At 34.0% G+C, this 20,566-nt stretch overlaps 1 protein-coding gene across 2 annotated transcripts in view; it reads right to left on the bottom strand.

Annotated features, from left to right (window-relative positions):
* The window catches only part of LOC125059496, a 45,686-nt gene that overhangs the window by 7,644 nt on the left and 17,476 nt on the right, over positions 1 to 20,566 (bottom strand). For both annotated transcript variants that reach the window (XM_047663925.1, XM_047663926.1), the window contains exons 4-7: positions 7,525 to 10,262; positions 7,315 to 7,448; positions 6,967 to 7,119; positions 6,737 to 6,893 (exon numbers count right to left, since the gene is read on the bottom strand). In XM_047663925.1, coding sequence (XP_047519881.1) covers positions 6,737 to 6,893; positions 6,967 to 7,119; positions 7,315 to 7,448; positions 7,525 to 10,262 — 3,182 coding nt within the window. The remainder of the gene's footprint in view (positions 1 to 6,736; positions 6,894 to 6,966; positions 7,120 to 7,314; positions 7,449 to 7,524; positions 10,263 to 20,566) is intronic.

The following is a 20,566-nucleotide window of genomic DNA, read 5'->3' as shown; positions in this document are numbered from 1 at the left end:
TGATCCTCGACACAGGGAACCCAAGTGTGGGGGCTAGTGTAAGTTTTTTCTTTTTCTTTTTTTCTCATAGTAAGTTACAGAATACGGGCAGAGGAGATCAATTGCTCTAACACTAGACTAACTATATTGGTAGATAAAAGTAAGTTTAAGAATTTACAATCATCATTTTTCCATTGCGGTTTTGGTGTGCCAGTTCTGTATCATTGTAAAAAGAATAATTGTTCTGTGAAAATATTGTATTTACGCTGTGGTGATACTGGTGGTGAGCTGGTTAAGTTTTGTGTATTAGTTTGGGTATATGGTTTTTGTTTGCCTTTAATAGATAGTCAAAGTTAAAACAATCGGTCATAGTTCAAACTTATTGTAAAGCATTTTGTTTCGTTTGGAGTAGAGACTCTTGGGCCGTGGGGTTTAAGTGCACCGGTGACCCCTTTCCTTGCTCAAAGAATAAGTATCACAATACAGCGTGGAATTGCCTGAATAAATGCTACAATGTCGTAGGGATCACAACTAACTAAACGTAACATTCAATTATAGAGCTATTTTTGAGCTTATAGAAGTCTACCCTACCTAAAAGAAAAACACAGAATTCTCAAAACTTTATCATGTTTCGCGATTAAAAGGAATGCAACATATAATTAGGTTTAATTGAAAAATAAATGGACCCACAATGATTTCCCCAAAACCCATCGTGTTATGATTAAGATAAGAAAATAAAGCAATTAGGTACAGAATGAATGTGTTTAACAAAGGATTATGGATCAAGAAATCTGACCTGCCATATTTAGTTCGCTAGGTGCAGTCTGAGTCATGCGTTTGCGCAATGTTTATTTCTAGCCTAGATGTTTGTTAGATCTACATTTTACTGTTAAGTGAAAATATCTTGACAGGTGCACGAATTCGAATTTAAATTAATTTCAGATTTACAATGTATTAAAGGTATTTCCTAACTTTGCTGCTTGCTAATTTGATTTGTCATTTAAAATTTCCTTATAAGAATATATGCATAGATAATAGAATAACAAAATTTGTGAAATGTATGTAAACTTAAGATAAGTTCTAGGCAAAGAAGGATGGAATGTTTCCAGGTAAGGTGCTATGTTAATCGGTGTAGTGACTTTTAAAATTTATAGCTAAGACATTTTCGTAGAATACAGTTCTTCAAATTACGGTTAAAGCAAAATAAATATTAGTAGGAAATTTGTGACAAATAATAACCGGTTCAAATCCTGACGAAGGATATGCAAATTTGGCTCAGGACCAGTTATATCCATTAAGTATTCTTTACTTTGTACGCTTCATTTTATTTATTTGACCCGTTAAACTGGCTGGTGACTGTAAAAGTTTTTATAGAAAAGGCGATGGTACACCTAGCCATTATTGTTTTATGTAGTCCGTGCGTAAAGAGAACCGTAGTTGCGATTATTTCTTGCTCCTTTTGCCCTTGTCGCAAGTGCGATTCGCAAAAATCCACAGAACTACAAAATCATGGTCGGTCGCAAAACGCGTCCAAAATGGCACTGCTTGCATTAAACTGCTAGTAGCAAGCCTCAACAATTAATAAATATAATCTTTGTCCTTGGCACGACAAAGTCCCTTGTGCAGAGGCTACTTTAGCGCAAAAGAATCAGCCTACATAATCCTGAAATTCGTAGATGTGGTTTGCCAACGAGCAGAAATTCTCAGAATAGTGAGGTGGCTCAGTGAAGCCTGCGAAATGCCCTGGCTGGCTGAATTAGCCAGGACAACGCACCAAATGTGCGTCAAAGTGCGGAATCTGAGTCCACACTACAGTACCTTTCTTGTTATGTTGGCAACACTGTTAGAGGATCTCCTTATAGTTGTGAGCCTCAGATGTTTTTGTCTGTTTCATGACTTTTTTTCAATGTCAGCCTGTGCCTGACACACGCTGTCGACTTTTTGGGACTAAAGCACATCGGTTTCCTCACGATGTTTTCCTTCACCGTTCGAGAGAATGTTAAATGCGCACATAGAAAGAAAGTCCATTGGTGCACAACCGGGCATCGAACCTACGGCCTCAGTGAAGAGAGTAGCACGCTGAAGGCCAATACTGCTCTATAGACTGTCTTAATACTCAATAAGAAAGTATTAAACAAATTTTAGTGAATAAATAAAATGACGCGTAGTGATTTATACTAGTTGGCATAACTACTACACTGCTACTCTTTTTGCAGACACTCAATTGTCTTAACTAGGAATACATATTATGTTGAAGGTATCCCAAAGATTTTCCAAAATATAGATACGAGATGCACGCGAGCGATGCTCCAGTCTACAATTCCTTTACATTTGCGATACATGTCAATAAACACTGTATTGTGTATGTGTATGTGTTCGGCGATTCACTTCATGGCTTTATACTAATACTTAATATTATAAAGAGGAAAGATTTGATTTTTTGTTTGTTTGAAACGAATATGTTCCGAAACTACTGGACCGATTTCAAAAATTCTTTCACCGTTGGCAAGCTACACTATTCCCGAGTGACATAGGCTATGTTTCATTTTAAAAAAATTAGGTTAGGGTAGTTAGTTAGTTACTAAAACTTGAATAATCTAACCCAAGGTGTAAAAAAATAAACAAAAAACGTCCTTCAATCGTGTGCGCTGCGAAAACTATTAATGATAGAACAAAATGATGTATTAAAACGCGTCGCGACAGCATGTCTGTATCTTTTATAGTTACGTCACAATAAGCGTCCTTTTATTAATTTTTTTTTATTAAAATACCACCGCTAGAAAAGGCTCTTTATTCGTACCTAGGTAGGATTAATCCTTATCAAAATAAATACCAACGTTTCACATAAGCTACAATGTAATGGCATAACCACCAAAAAAGCATGGTGGATTGGTGTTCTCCTGCCGTTTCTCTTGAATAGTTTAGTACTATGTAATATAACAAAAATCTTAGCCACAGCAACGCTTTGCCGAGTCTACTAGTACTAATAATAAACGCTTTGGTTTTTAAACATTTGGATCGGATAAATTTCTGTTATGACATACATAAAACCAGTTAAATCGGTAAACATAGTTAAACGGAGATAACAGTATTCGTCAATTATCACATATTGTCAAGAATGTGATAATTATAGGTGTCCAAATTGTGATTGATTTCACAGTTAGACGAATAGTATTTACCCAAATGCATAATCTTTTGCTTTACGGAGTGAAACGTCATAAGATAAAAAAAAATACTTTATTATTATAATATAGTTAATCTTTGTAGACAAGTAGACACTTAGTATATGAAACCAAAAAAATAGTTTTAAGAGCTGTCAAACCATTTTTCTGAATGAAATTTGACCGTGCTGCACCAGGTAGCTAATACTATATATGTATAAATATATAAGTCTATAAGAATCGATATGAGACCAGCACCAGCAATGAATGCGTCATCAATGAGAGTAACAAGACGCACAAAAACTAACGGAATAATCACATCCTCCAAAAGATTTTATCAAAATGTTTCGACTAATTGTTTTTAACTGCCGGTGTTGAGTCGGAAATAGATAACATTAAATTATATAATTTGTTATAAACAATACTATGTTTATTTATATTTCGATATGCCGGGAACGAATTATATTATATTCGGCCATACAATGCGCAGAGACGAAGAGAACTCGGAGAAACTGATCGTGGTTGGTAACACAAAAGGCAAAAGATCAAGTTGCCGTTCACCAACCAGGTGGACCGATCAAGTGAAAGACTCATCGTCCTCAAAACTGTACACTGTGATAAGAGAGGCGCTGGACAGGAGCGGTGGTAACAGATTGTCCGTTCCAGATGTTTCCTTGTTGACCACGACGCTCAAACATGAGCTACCGACTGAAGAGAAAGAGTATTTTGAAAAAGGAACCGATTTTCTACTGGCTGTTTAGGTAAATAATCGCTGATCACTTTCTCTAACAACCATTTCGTTGCTATAAAGGGAAGAACAGTGAATAAATGTTTTACCTCATTTGAATTTGCTTGAAGAGTTAGGAGTTGTACATGAGGTCTGAGAACTTTTTAATAGTGCGAGCCATAATATAGACTTTATACAGACGACTTCAAAAAATAAAACTAATAGGATTCTCTCAGAGCTTAATAGCAATAAATATAAACAATGTTATAAAAATCTTTTAGTGCATTTTGGAGTCGTTTAAATTTTAAACAAGCAGTGGAACTTACAGCAAGATTTTGACGGAATTCTCTATAAGCAAGTTACAGGAAAGTGGATCTGTGGCTCCATTTTTCAACCGAGGTGTTTATTATTATTATATACGTAAAAATGTGTTGTTAATGGCGCCTGAAGGACCTGATTAAACAAATTATGTACGTACATTAGCTACAGCACAAAATCACGGTTCAACACCCTAAGGTCAATGTCGGTTTGACAGTGATGTCATCGGTGTTTATATATAATCTGTGGTCCTGTATTATGGCTCATTAATTTTATCTGGCAATTTGTTATGGTCGTTTTTTGGCATGGTAATGAGGGATCGAAAATTTAATATTGAGGAGATGTTACTTGCCTTTCTTTATAATAATTAATAATAAATAAATTTTTACTTATTTTAAACATACTGTTAAGAAATTAATTATTTTTGGTATTTAATTTAAATTACTTATACAAGACGTAAAGTTAATTTACAACACAACCACAATTATTTATCAAAGGGTCTAGGGTTTATTTCGTTAACTCGTTTTTTCAAACCAGCCTACGGCCATAAAAGACAGCTATCGCATCCGCATCGCATTATGGACAACCGTTTTGTTAGTCGATGCGTTGAAGGCCTTTCTTTTAAATAGCTGGAGGTCATTTTAATTTTATCTATCTATTTCTCATTTCCATAAGATAGTTTAATATACTCTTTCTTAGTTATACTGTCTTAGTTAGAGATTTTTGTCCTTATACCCAATCATTAAAACCTTTTCGAAATCTATTAAGGTAATACTTTTTTATTCTTCAAAGCAATTAATCATATTTTTTTAATTCCCAAAATAAATTACGAGCGTACGAAGTATTTATATGTTAACACGCGTGTAATGAGTTCCAAGTATCGATAAACCGTGATGTATCAGTCATCGACATACACGCACTGAATTATCGATGGATTGTCCGGACATCACTAGAATTGCAATTAGTACAGTCGTGAATAAAAAAAAAGATTTAATTGAGCATTTAGAGTTAAATAGAGATATATTTGAAATATATGATTGTATAATACTTTTACATTTAAATCGGATTTTTTAAAATAAATTGTCTCTGCACAGAGACATAATCTAACATTACGATCTAGCCTAACTTAAGACTAATAAGTGATTTAACATTTAAGGGGAAGACCTCCTTAGTAGTGACTGTAAGTAGTGTTCTATACTATACTCTGTTCTTCTGTACTATTTATTTCTACGTATCCTACTCAACGACAAAGAAGACAGAGGGTGAAGACCAGAGACAAAGCCGTATAAATACAGATCAATGATTTCTGTTAATAATTAAGAACCATATAATCATGTCTGTACAAAGGTAAAGGTAAAACACCGAAAAAAAAATTTTGTTTACTAGTGTTAACTAGTCCGGAATTTTAAACATTTTTTCCGAAGTCTCCTATTGTGGGGGCCCTCTTTTGTGGAGTCGTATCGCTATACTTATAAATCTGAGAAAGCTTGAGTGAGCCAAATTTAAAGCAATGCAATGGCTCGTACATACATAATATTGTTCGCGACAGTACAATCAAGTTAAAACTTCACGTCCATTCTGTTGAATTGAAAATGCTTTAGGGTTTGTTTTGTTTATAAAACTATAATTTAAATTGTAAAAAGATGTTTAAAACAATATAACATATTATTTTAATTTATATTTTTTCGACTTCCGTATTAATTTATAAAAATCGAATATTTGGAAAATCATTTAGGTGTATATTTATAATTAATACTTAATCATATTTTATAACACGCTGGGTTGCGGATAACGCGCCAAAGGATTTTTCCTACAATGAACACAATTTCCTCTTCCTACTGATACTTACTTCCGGCTGAATCTTTTCTATATCTTAGACTCAAACATAGACAACATATGTCTACAAAAAAGATGATATGCTTCTCTATAAAAAATATCAACTAACAGAAATGTGTGCTAAGAACCTTCAAAAGATTAAATCTTTTCATTTCCTATCGTTAGATGAAACGCACCTTATCTCAGAATACCTTAGTTTGTGGCGTGTAATTATTGCTATGATGGGAGTGGTGCAGGGCAGAGCTGAACTGCGACATTTAATGATTGCATAGGTCAGCATAGTCATTGTTCACATAACGTTTGCTTTTGTTTGTAACGACTCTATTGCGCTTTAAAAATACTTATGAGTTATTTAATCTTCACTCACACTCACTCACTCAGAGACCGATATTTTTTAATTATGAAAATATTGGAATCAATTATGCAAGTTACGAAGAGAGTGTAGGAGTTGATAAGGTCCTTAAGTTAATTTTACTTTAATTCAAAAAGTACGTACACAGACGGTTCGAGCTTATTAAAGGCAATACAGATGCTATTTAGATGTTTTTTATTATAGTTAAATATTTAAAATTGCATAATGGTAACTCACTTATATTATTAAGATCATACGCAATACACAAATATTGTGAATGCTCTGTGTGTAACACGTGTGTGTGTATTCCCATTACTTGTGGTAACAGCTTTTCGTTTTGTTTAGTTTAAAATAAATACATACCAGTGCAGGAGAGTCCAAAGGCCCCGCAGTCCTGGATCGTGTTGTTCTTCTTTCACTCTCTCTTTCCGTCCTTTGGTGGTCACTCTCTCGTTCTGAAGACGTATGCCGTCTTCTTTCTTCTTTGTATCTCCTTTCTTCTTTAAGTGTTCTGCCAAATCTAATCCAATATATATTAATGTAAGTAATTATTGAATTTTAGTAATTGGTTTAAGCATAAATTCTGTTTATACCTTTCCTCAACATCTGTGTTCTTATAACTCTCCTCTCTTTTCTTCTCGTCACGCGGGTACCTATCTAGATCTTCTCGGGAGTGCCTATATTTTCTATCTTCTCGGTAGTCTTTTTTTCTTACTTCAGTGTCACTGGGTTCCGGATCTGTGTACCTAAAAGTTATAATTATTAATTTTTGTCAGAAAAATCGCTCTATAGATGTGGTTTCCCTTAATTCTTAAAACATTAATTTATTTATTCAATTGATTGATTGAGACAGATGAGTTCTTTAGTTCAACCTGTGCTAATAACAATAAGGAAGTAAGTATATACGAACAAAATTTTTACAGGTAGCTTAAGTGACGTACCTTCTATAGTCTGAATCATGTCTGGCAAGATGTTCAGGGCTCTTGAGCACCCGCGTGCGAGGTTTCTGGACTAATTCCTTTTCTTTCTCTTTCTTGCTCTTCTTTGAAGAGTCGCGAGAGAATAGCTGTTTTACCTATAATGCAATTAATATTAAGATAAAGGATTATATTCAATTTAAGCGTAACAAAATTGTATCTAAAAATTATAACCTTCTCAAGTCCCGAAAGTTTTTTCACCTTTGGCGGTTTCGCACTAGTTTTGTCATCGTGTTTAGGACTTTTATCGTACCTCGCTGGTTTTGGATCAAATTGCGAATCGTCATCTTTTCCTTCCACTGCATATCTTCTATCATTTTTATAATATTTGCGTTTTGACAAATAGTCACTGTTTGCATATATCTGTTCTCCTGGATAGTTATCTTCAGCAAACTGTCTCTCACTAGCTAAAAAGAGCGATGTATTGCGGACATCATCATCGCTCTCATGTATCCTACGTCTCGATTTATGAATTTCCCCGCTAGAGTTTAGCCTAAAATCATTTTCGATTCCAGAATCAACCAATCTGCTATCGAAATCATTTCGCCGCGGCGATAATTGTTCACGATAGTAATCTCTACTGTCACCAGAATCGTGTCGTCTGACACTATTATAATTCGTAGTATCTTTGTTTTTTACTCGACGTAGTGAGTTATGAAAGCTTTCTTGTTTTGGATTATATCTTAGATTTGCATATTCATCTTCACGCTCTTGGGCTATTTCAGGGTTAGATGAATAATGACCTTTTCTTTTTCCGAACCAATCGTCTTTAACTTTATATTTCTGACCAGAATGTAAATGTTCGTGACTAGAATTGAATGGTTTTTTAACTTTGTACTTTTTCTCTTTATATTCAAGCGGTGATACTGGCTTCCCAGGATTAGACTCTAAGCTTGGAGGCTCATATTCAGGTTCTGGTGGAAAAACTTTCTTCTCGTCTTTCAACCTTTTCGGCTTCTCCAAGCTGTCTATAAATTCACGTCTGTCCAATTCTTCTTTAGTAGTTTTATGATAAGATCTTGATTCTGTATTGTACTTTACTTGACTGTCGGTGTCAAATTTATAATCTGTTACATTGTTCTCAAACCCTTCTCTCTCTAAAGTATGACGATAGTACTTTACGGTGTCATTTACGTACTTTTCTGTTTGTTTCATACGTTTCTCGGCTTCATAGATAGGATCTGGTTCGGTCAAGTAACGCAACACAGGTTCATCTGCAGGAAGTAATCGTCCTCGTTCTTGTTTACGGGCATTTAAACGAGACTCCAGTAACTGTCGCCTGTGACTTAACTCGTTGAAATCTAAATCTATTTTTGTATCCGTTTCAAAGGGCTTTTTTGGTTTGGTATCCATGCCATCTGCTCTTCCTCTAAAGGTATTTATAGGGTCGCGTAATGTTTCTTTTTTGAAATCCTCGTTAGCGTAGGTAGGCTCATCATCATAACTCGTTAATTTATATTCACTGAATCGAGATATAATGGGCGACTTTTTAATATTAAATCCATCGATGCTGTCAAAATTATTTTCTCTTTTATAGTCATAATCAAGAATATTATCTCCAAACTTATTATTGTACTTGTATCTATCTTCATATCCTAAACCTTCGTCCTCATCTGAAAAATTACCTAATTTATCTCGTGGAGGAGAGTACGTCTTATACATTGTTTGTTTAGGAAAATTTAAACGCAAATCATCGTGGTCTTTGATGACCTTTGCATAAACGACACCTTTGTCGACCATTTTATTAACTGGGGTTAAAGCCCTCTCTGGACTTGCTGTTCTAACAAAAAGATTGGGATCTGGACTTGTGCTAGGTTTTGTATAAGAAAATGGCTGATTGACGTTACTCCCGTGAGAAGGTGAAATTAAATGCGACTTTGGTGGAGGGGACTGTTGATCTTCTTTGAGAATTCTAACCATATGGTCTACAGTATGCCCTCTAGTTAATGGGGGTTTTTTAGGTGGCTGTTGACTACTATGTATCATATCCTTAGTTCCATAGACGTTTTCCTCAATCTTTCTAATGCTATCTTTTATTTTGTCTTTAACAATTTCTTTCTCTTTCAACAATTCTATATTGTTAGCAAGATTATTTTTTTTTACCTCTACTGAACGTTTTGGAGTTTCACTGATTGGGGGTGACGATTCTTTTTCTATTTCACTAGACTTTTCACGCTTTGTCCTTGAGGGGGGTTTCGGTTCTTGATAGTCTTGAGCCTTATGCCTAGGTGGCTTCTCAATAGGATTTACTTTTGTAATTCCTTTTATAGAGTGTTCCGATTCAGAATTGCAAGTTTCTGTTTCAGTGAGGTGTTTTTTTTGGAATACATCTAAAGGTGATACCTTTTTAAAGTAATCTTCTCTAGGAGAACTTTCAATTATCGGGGATAGTTGAGTCTTTTTATTTCTTAGAGACTTAAGGAACTCTTCGGTTTCACTGCCAGATCTTTTTCGTTGGGGTTTATTTTTTGTCAACGTTGTATTAGACTTTAAATCAGACACATCACTTTTACTTCTTTTCACAACAACTATTGGTTTTGTTTTGACAACTACAGGTGTATCCGGGCTTTTTGTTCTTTGACCTCGCCTGAATAGCGTAGAAAGTGAAGTACGTTCTTTTCTCTTTTTTGAAGTCACATCACTTGAGGACCGACCCAGTGGTGTTTTAACGATACCATCTGCAGATGTTGCGTCGTCACTATTTCTTCTTCCAGATCTGTCTTCTTTGTATTTCCTTCTGTGTGGTAATGAAAAGAACTTTTCTGGAGGATTATCTGCTGTACAAGTTACACTTTGAGCTTGCGCTATAACTTTATTAGCCTCTTCTATCAATTCCTTTTCAGATAAGTGGGTAAATGGCTCTTTTCGTATACTTGGTGCTGCTTCTATAGAACTCCGCTCACGTGGTTTACCTGCAAGGAAATAAGATGTTAGTGTTACTACATTTCAGGAAATAGTCAAGCAGGAGTAATATACCAAGGTATCAAAAACGTTATGGCGTTATAACCATTGAGAAGATATGGTTAACTAGATGCTCAAAATGTAGGTTGGACAAGGTGCTGTTAAACACAAGACATTAAAAGCATTTGAAATTCATTAGATTGTTAATAACTAAACGGGTTAAAATATTATTAAGTGTGATATTATCGAACAGGTTTTGTAGATAAGTCTAAAGTCTACGTAATAAATGTTATTAGAAGTCAGCTTCGAGCTCACAACTAGGAAACACTTGTATTAAAAGCCTATATGGATTGAATAAGTCTACAAATATAGGAATAGGTGAGAGATTTCATAAATTAAAGCTTTATAGATAACAACATTAAATTTTTTACTGATTTGAAGGACTTTTAGATGTCATCGGAGTATTCACAAAAATTAACTAATATATTTTAGCCAAGAACCGCAATACGAAGCAATAGAGTTATAGACACAGTTGCTAAGTTCTAGCTATCGAATTAAATTGATTTGACGTACATGATGTTATTATGCTTAGGTCACTCCACGCATTAATCAAGACGTCAAAACAAGTGTTTTTGCGTTACTTCGGACGATGATACTTGGATTTAGTTTGAATTATACTTTTTGCGACATTATGCCTTTTTGATTGACTTTATCAAGGTCAGTTAATTCCTATGTCAAAGTCTAATGTCGACATTCGTAGCAAAATATTTTAGCTCGCACAAGCTTATATAAGGGGCCCAGACTTACGACAAATCTGGAAACTGTTTCCTTCTTTGAACCCCGATAAGCGTTATTGAACTAAGAGTATCCGTTGGCATTTCACGGGGAGCGCAAATTTAGACCATAAATTCTTTAAAAAAAATTCAGTCTCCGATGGGTTGAAATGCCATATTTAAAATGTGTTTTTCACGGTGATAGAATAAATATTTACGGTATTATGTCCGCTTACGAAACTGATAGGCTACAAGGTCCTCAAAATTGTTTAGGTCAACAATTGCAAAGTTCCTAGTTCCTACTGTCAGGAGGTTGATTTTTAAGTTAGTTACCGTCGGTAACGTTCTTTAAAATACTTTAATAATAATATGTACCTACAATTATCAAAGTTAGTTCAGCATCTTGTATCTCATGGTAAATACTCTTTATTAATTCAGTAAAACTGAAACTGTAGAACAATAATAATCTATCTATATATATAAAAAGAAAATGGTGTTCGTTTGAGGCTCTTTCACGCTTAAACCACTGATCGTATCGACATGAAACTACCACCATTCGATGCGAAATTTTTACTACAACCTAGATGGTTTATGGCTATTTAATTTAATTCCAGCGTTCCTTCATTTTTTTATTTCTGTTTTACTTTTATGAAATTTTTTCCCGCTAATAAAAACAAAAGAGGCTAGGCTAAGGCTCCTAGAACCGCAAAACGTCAACATCTGTTAAAAACTCGATTTTCGAAATATTTCAATTTTCTTAGCGGGAAGTTAAAAAGAAGAATAATAAAAATGTGAAAAAAATAATAATGAAACATAAAATTTTATTTATTTCTTATTTTAATTCGTCCAGCAAAGCGGGCGCGAAACGGCTAGTATATATATATATATAATGAAAATGGTCTTCGTTTGAGGCTCAATCACGCCTAAACCACTGATCGTATCGACATGAAACTACCACCATTCGATGAAAATTTTTCCTAGATGGTTTATGGCTATTTATTTATTTTAAATTCCAACGTTCCTTCATTTTTTTATTGCTGTTTTACTTTTATGAAAATTTATCCATACGGACTTCACCGCGGAAACATTCGGGAAGGCTTCCGATTTTCGAAATATTTCAATTTTCTTAGCGGGAAGTTAAAAAGAAGAATAATAAAAATATGAAAATAAAATAAAATAATGAAACATAAAATTTATTTTAATTCGTCCAGCAAAGCGGGCGCGAAACGGCTAGTAATAAGTATAAGTAGACTTAGAGAATAAAAAGATGAGAATTCTTTAATATTTTTACTAACTGCGCATTAGTAATACAATACAGATTTTTCACTTCAAATTACATTGGATATCAAACTTAATATTATGATTTTTTAAATTACATGAACCGTGGAACCGGTCAAAGGTATTTTGCCAATAATATTGAAATGTGAAAAGTTATGTGTATATTTGAACTTCTGAAGCTACTGCTACTTACAAGTATTATGAATAATAGTAGTAAATAAAAGTAGCATACTCATGACTAATAAAGGCTAAATTAAGGCTGTATGCGAAACATACAAAGTTTCATCTTAATGGTTTTCTTTCAGGATGGATCTCGTGATATGCCATTTTAATCAGATAAAAGACACATCGCAACCCAATTTTTTTTAGAATAGTGAGTGCACCGTGCGTACAGCGTATATTTTTTGCTTACACGGCCAGTCTCAATAGATATAACTTGTGCCGAGTTGGCCGGAAGATCATTCTTATTATATCTTGAATATCGGCCTGTCTCTGAACGGCTGGTTTTTTTTTAATACTTGAAATACTGACTTGTATAACCCGGGCGTATTATAAAATCTTTCCTCTTCAAATGTTTGGTTAAAACACTGTTTCAATATCCTTAAAGGTGAATGAACATTACAGATAAATGATTTCATATTTATTTTGGCGTTGTTCAACGATTGACTCAGTGAGTAATATATGTAGGTGTATTTAAAATATCATTTGAGTTAGTATCGAGAGACTCAATTCGCCGCTAGGATGAAGGCATCACGTTGGTCAAAGTATTTACAATAGTCCTAACCTACATAGAAATAATATTGATAAATATAAAACTAAAAGAAAATTAAAAAGGTTGGTCCCTGTCTACCTTTAATGCTGACGTTTCCTCGCTGTATTGCGATACTTCTAAGAGCAAGGAAAGCACCAGCTCCGGGGTTGCCGGTACTATCTACCAGGCGCCAACTTAAATCTTTAATTAGCACCTCTTCACTTGAAGTCCACAAGCGTCCAAGAATCTCTACTCCAAAGGGAACAAATCAAAGTTTCGTACCGACCGGAGGATCGTAAACTAATTGTAATGATTGTACTATCATAACAAAACATTTAAAGTAAAATTAAAAGTAGGTCTAGTAGGTCTTGTTCTTTGATTCTGCCGAGATAGTCGCGATTGATTAGCACAAAATGCTATATTTCTACTTGCCTACTAAAAACACAAACAGAAACGTCACACAATTCTTCTTCTTCTGGAGCCTCTACATTACTGTAAGTTGGTCGTCAGTCTCGAGAGGCATATCTTTTCCTGCCCTGCGATTCTGTAACTCACTTTTCGAACTCACACAGCGGTTTTCGCATCGGCGGTCGCTCTGAAATCAGTCGTGAAGCAGTCATTTTATGATTTGGCATTCTAATAAACGATAAACTACAAGCTCCCACCTTTTCAGATTGTGTGAGTTCGAATAGTGAGTTACAGAATCGCAGGGCTGTGCCAGATGCAGCAACGCTTCCAGAGTCGCAATACCCGTCCTAACGTTGTGAACCCATGATATTTTCCTTCTAGCAACACGCCGTTAAAAGACTCAATAAAAATGCATAATTTTTATCTCAGGCAGTTAATATTTTATGTCACCATTAAGTGCTAAATCAAAATAAATTAGGTTTCGAAGATGTCAAATAAATTCACTTCGGCGAAGCTTCAAAGCGCCAAAAATGCTTAACGAAATTGCAATTTTATTCTTCAAGATGGTCTAAACACTAAATTGTATTTTATGACGTGAATAATGTTGCCGAAAATATCGACAGTTCACGGGCTTCATGTGTGTGTTGACGAGAAGATAATTTGAATTAACACGTTGAATATAACAAACTTATGATTCTGAGAGAACAAGGAACTTAGTTTATTCTCAGGGAACAGGGTCTCATCTATTTATACTAAAATGTATTTAAATTGCAAAAAAAAACCGCTTTTATATCATTATTTGCTAGATAGATAGGTTTATTTTTTTGTACCATTGATGCGATAAACAATGACCTATAGAATATGCATAATGCAATATTTTTAAAATAGGAATGATGATATTTATTGACAAGTGCAAACCACAGACGTACCTACATAATCTCTATCGCGTCAATGGTACAAAAAACAGAAATAAAAGTTGAATTGTTTACTATTCAAATACATTTAAGTATAAGTAGTTGAGACCCTGATCATAGGCTATTGCATAGATTAATAACAATGTCTAACAATACTGACTTAGTAATTATCCTATATGTCTACTAATAGGCAATATGACTAAAGTTAATATTTTATTAAAAATATTGTAATCTTGTCTCTATAAGTGTAGTACAAAATAGATTTTTAAGTTAAGTAATGTTACATAAAGATTGGTTAAGCCAGAAAGGTATTATAAAGTAAATACGATCCATTTAACGTATAAAGTAATGAAGGAATAAGCGATGTCCTTGCGCGTGATACACATCACTTGAACAAACATAGACGCGAGAAGTGATGACGTCACGAGCTACTGTTTTCTTTGTGGTCAATTCAAGATATGTGTTGCTTTAGTTCGAGCGATGGGCGAGCTGTTTATTGAGCAAATCAACTAACGAATGTTTTAATCAAAAAATCTAATTTCTCGTGTATATTTAAAATCTGCGTAATCTTTGATTGGTCAGTCTTATATGAAACTATGTTTTAAAATATCGATAGATAATAACCCCGAGCATATGGTTTAGTGCTTTACCTAATTATTTTAATTGTAACCACATTTGTCGTAAATCTTAACAAACACAATGTCGTGGAAACAGCTGCCCACTGAAGTATTTCCGAACCAATTCGACTTAGAGTGTCCTTCAAAGAGCGAACCAATTCTTAAAAGGCCGGCAACGTACTCGCGATCCCTCTGGCATTGAGAGTGTCAATGAGCGGTATAACTTAATATCAGGTGTCCGTTTGCAAATAAAAACGTGGTACTAAAAACCGCGTTAATTTTCATAGGAATGTATTTGCAATAAGCATCCACCGGATAATCAATTACTCGCTGTCATAGCAGGCACACGTGCTTCCTACATCTTCCTCATACAACGAGTACGTTGTTGTAGGCGCTAATTAGACTTCAGCTTAGTGGGCTGGGCCTTGACAGCTTCCGTTAACATCTCAAGTGACTCAAGCCTTTAAATTGTATGAGCTTTGTCAAAAGCGACCAAATAGCCAATCAATTAAAACGTCTTAAGCTACTTAATCTTTCGTTAACTCGTTTTAAATCACATGGGTTTTAAATATGAAATTATTTTATTATGAATTAATTTAATAAATATTGATATATAAACGTGAAAATAATGAAATCCATTCAAAGACAAGATCAAACGCTGATATAATCTATTTTAAAGCATTGTCTATATTGTCAAACTTCATAGACAAGAGAGAAATTCTTCTTTTAAAATCTTAATTTAGCACATTTAAACATTTCTCGAATTGGTTTTTATGTTCTAAAATACGATATTTTTTTACTATGTAAAAGAATCCAAATTATTTTCATCCAAATTAAATATCAAATCGTTTAAGACTCGTAATAAATAAGTTAATATTAAACCTAATTTTAAAATCGGCTATAAATACATTTTAGTAATTAACAATGTATACGATCGATGTAGCTTTTAATCTTAAAGTTAAAAATAGCGGAGTAAATTCTCTTGAATCTTAAAGAGAATATTTCAATTAAGATGCGAGCAAGTTGATTGAAATGTATGCGCGTGCCCTTCAGCGGCGCTACTTATAGCCTAAGAGCCTGCACGACGAAGTGGGCAAGTAATATTTCATTATTATTGCTACGTGGTGTCTAATAGTCTAATGTTCAATGTGTATCGGTGCGGTAATTTGTAGTCCTTTTTTATAGGATAGGTGGCGAAACGAGCTTTCAGGACGCCCAAAAATGGCAGTCATCACAGCCCATGGTCACTCATTTCAGTAGGTGCATTGCCAGCCTTAAAGGGAGGATATATTTATATTCTTCTCTTTTTACATTTAACTTTGATTATAAACTAGCGAGTTTATAGTTTGGTTTTTAACTCATTTTTGTTAATACGGAACTATTTCATTATAAATAAAAAAACTAGTGAAACAGATCCAGGAATGTCTACAACATAGTCCATTGAGATAAGGCGAGCTGTTTAGTAGAAAATCTCCTAGACTAAAGACGCCTACGCAGTTTTTGTACATCATTCTTATCTTTATGAGTGTAACGGTATGCAAAACAAGGACCTTCGATTTGATTGAATTGTTGTTAGCATTGGTAAGCTGTATTTAGTGAGATTAGGAGTTTGCCAAATGTGGATAATTCTTTAATTCATAATGCCTCTTAAGTATTCGCGAGGTTACATTTAGCACGATGAAGGATAGAACTGTTTGCCGCGAAAATGGACCTAACATATAATGTTTTATACTATATCTATAATATTTGCATTATTATTAGTTTAGAGATTATTATTGATAGTAGAATATTATACTATTTCCTGACTGATTTGATAGTAACATTATCATCTATCTAAGATAGTGCATCTTAGATTTTGGAACTGTCCCGCAAAGCCTTAGGTCAGCCTCAGGTAAGCCTTGCTTCTAATTCGTTAGTAGCTAACGATCATAGTGTGGTATGCACGCAGAGATCATGTGTTCGTTTTTTAGTTAAACAATAATTGTTTTAGAAGTATAAGCAATGCCTACACTAGCTTACCCCAAATAGGTTAGCTGGTGTAGGCTCGTAAAAGAGACGAAAGGAAACAAGGTCCTATGTCGGAAGTCAACCCGACCAATAGGCGGCTGTAACTAGTGTGCCATAAAAAATATAATTAACGCTATTATTGTTAGTTTAGGCTCAGCATAGTGTCTAAGAATAATCAATTCAAAAGACTCAGAAATGAGTCTGGTTTATTGTTGTTACACGTTCGTGAATAAATTGCATTTTAACCTACTATAAAATAGTTTAAATAAATAACATCATTAAATCTTCTAGCCGCATAAATTCCAGTGATCTACTTAGATCCAAAATTATTCTGTGTGCTTATGTCATCGATACATTAGACTGAGCTACAGCCTACAAATGTAAAATTAATGATAAATAGATGGAGGCCAGAGCAAATGTTTAGCTAACGGAGAACATCTAGTTTAATTATTTGGAGATAACATTAGATTTCATGTTTTTGTTTGCACACGTTCTTTATATATTTGATTTAATTTAACATTATTTAGTTCCGGTTCCATTTTTATGTAAATAAACTACAGCAATCAGACATGTACCTAGGTAGAATTAGAGATGACATATTAATTTGTTTACATAAACCAATTACTTATGTTTTGTTTCCACAAAGTAAAATAAAAATGCTTGTAATAATTGCGGGAAGTGGTGGAAAATGAATGGTTAGCAGGAAAACCAACATTATATAATTATGATGAAGCCATAGTCATGAATCTCAATAAAATATTCAATAAAATGTGTTACAAATTGAATGCACCCGAGCTTTCGTCAGAGCTGACCATAAAAGAATGACTCGAACAGGTCAATGCCAATCCTTTATTGGTGTGTTCGGCCTGTATCGTCATCGGAAACCTTTTTAGGTATGTCTGAGAAGCGTCAGATTGAAATCACCCGCCCCCACGCGTAAAAACGAATGGACCGCCGCAGGGTAACGCTCTTGGACCAATTTTATTAATCCACGTTTCGAGCTCCAATAGCCGGATTTTATTGTTGTATTAAAAGTACATTAACGCCAATCGTTGTGAAATGATTCATGTCAAATTTATGCAAACATGAATATGCCGTGTTTTCGTTATAAATGTTTTTGAATTATGATGATTGAAAACAGCACGTCACTGACCTAACTTCTTGAATATAAAATCGATAGGATGTGGATGACCAACACTCGACAAACCAATTTTTTTATTAACGTAAAGTAAAAACCTGTTTTGTAAATTTATAGTAAATATTTCTTTAAAAGTTTCAAAACAATTATGGCATTAAAACTTAGCAAAGGATTATTATTTTATACCATAGTCACGAAGCTTCAGATGTAATAATAGGCCCGCGTGGAAAGCAAAACAAATCACAATCGCACTCTCAACTAGCGTAATTTGGTTTCTTTAATCTTTCTCTGCTATTATAGAAGTACCTACTTAACACACATTTCTCAACTACCGGTATCAGTCTGCCTGGAGCTATTGCTAAACGTATTTACTAAGATGTTGTAAATTGTGAGTTCCAATATTATGTAACATTCGTGCTGGACACTTATCGAGTGCTTTTTGGTAGTAAATAACTTTTACTACCGCTTACAACTTGCCTGCTTGCGAAGACAATGACAACATTTAGGTGATCTGTGTTTGTAATTATCCTATATGACCGTTTTAACTGTTCTTTACTGTTTTCCTTTTACTTTATTTAAAGACTTGTAGTAATTTATAGGCTTATTAGATTATTTCACTATCGCTGTCGCATTTGTTATAATTATATATTTCTGGGGGTTGAACTATTTCTGGCGTATGCATAAATAAATATAATAATATTCAATTAAAATCTTACATTAAGGTAATGGTAAAGGTAAATGAATAAATAAATGCAGTTATTTTTAGCAGGAAGTGAAAGAAAGCCACGCGTAGAGATATTTGGAAACACCTGGAGGAGGCCTTTACCCGTGAATGGGTTCCGATCATGTGTATATAACAAATCTGAACTGTATATTAAACATATGTAATGATTCGAAATAAACGTGCTTTCTTATTATGTTTATTTATTTATATTAATTTAATAACGCGGGTAATCGCATGGCAAAGCTAGTGAACGCGAAAGCGCCATGTTTAAAAAACATACCATATTTGGGTATAACCTCATCTAATTCAATCTCTACGAAATAAACATGCGCAACTCAGATCCGGTTTTGCACAGCCTTTTAGGGGTCTCATGTCACATTGACTAACATAAGTAACTTTTATATATTATACATACAAAATAACTTGATTTAAATAATAAAAAGTGGGTCTACTTAACACTAAAACACATTAACATACATATAGGCTAAAACATCTTAATTTATATCATATAGTTTTAAATTATGCCCAAAATATTTCCAGATATTCTTTGCCTCAGATCACATAGGTATAGCAAAACCAAAATTCTCAGAAATTATTTTTTCCAAACACACGCTTGACTCTTTCCCTTCATCCGCTACTGTCGAGATTTTGCATTGCAACACGTCTGCCATTAAACCGTGAAAAAATCTCATTTGGCAATGGCAGGCGCAGGCTACAACATTCACTCAAGAGAAATTTGTATTACTCATTTTACCTTATAACCCCATGAAACTATAAACAAAATGGTCGTTGAAGACGTAGGAAGTAAACGCTAAAGACAAATCGTATTATAAAATTGGTATCGAAAAATTGTATGACCGCTCAAACGTAAATAATCAAATCATATTTTATAAAAAAAATTGTTTTTTTGCCAACAAACTTTACAGCCCACTTAATAAGTGCTCATCATCCGAATTATGGCTGTAAACTCATGGTTTGACTCGAGTTTAACTCCTTAATAGAAGAAAAGATTTATATTACACAGTAGCCATTGCGATCGACTATTGCGTCTCTATTTGATTTTTAATAAACCAATTATTCTCCTAAAAGTCGTCAGAAAGAACGTTCAAATTACTTTGCGAAATTTATTGCCATGAAACATTCGGAGATATCGGTGCGTTAAAAAGCCGGGCTGTTCTAATATTAGTACATTTAATGGATAATATTAACGTTATTAACAGTTACAAGGAAACCGGCAGGTTTTAGACCCAAAAACATAGTTTTATATGTCGCAGTCTGCTTTGATATTTAACCCAAGAATAATCAAAAGACGTATTATAAAACAGTGCTCACTTGTGGTTCTGAAACCTGGGTTCTTAGCAAGAAGGACGAGCTTGCTCTCCTTATTTTCGAGCGGAAGAAACTCCGAAGAATTTTGTCAGGTTGTATTTTCGCTGTGTTTGAAAGTGACAGTTGAGACCCTATTTAAAACGGTGTAGTTATACTGAATTGTTTCTTTTAATTTATGAATAATCTATATGATAATGTACAAATGTTTGCTTGAAGCTTCAATTTTGCTGACGTGTTTGTAATTGCGTAATTATTGGTAAAAACATTGAAAGTAGTTATTATTATATAATAAATTGTAAATCGTATTTTACCTTCATATTATAACATGTTTTTTTTCAAATAGTACGGAGGCAGTACTATCTCCTTAGTACTATTT

This window comes from Pieris napi, chromosome 20, assembly GCF_905475465.1.
Source record: "Pieris napi chromosome 20, ilPieNapi1.2, whole genome shotgun sequence".
In the NCBI taxonomy this organism is placed as follows: Eukaryota; Metazoa; Arthropoda; class Insecta; order Lepidoptera; family Pieridae; genus Pieris; species Pieris napi.
This window is presented reverse-complemented; position numbering and strand designations above follow the sequence as displayed.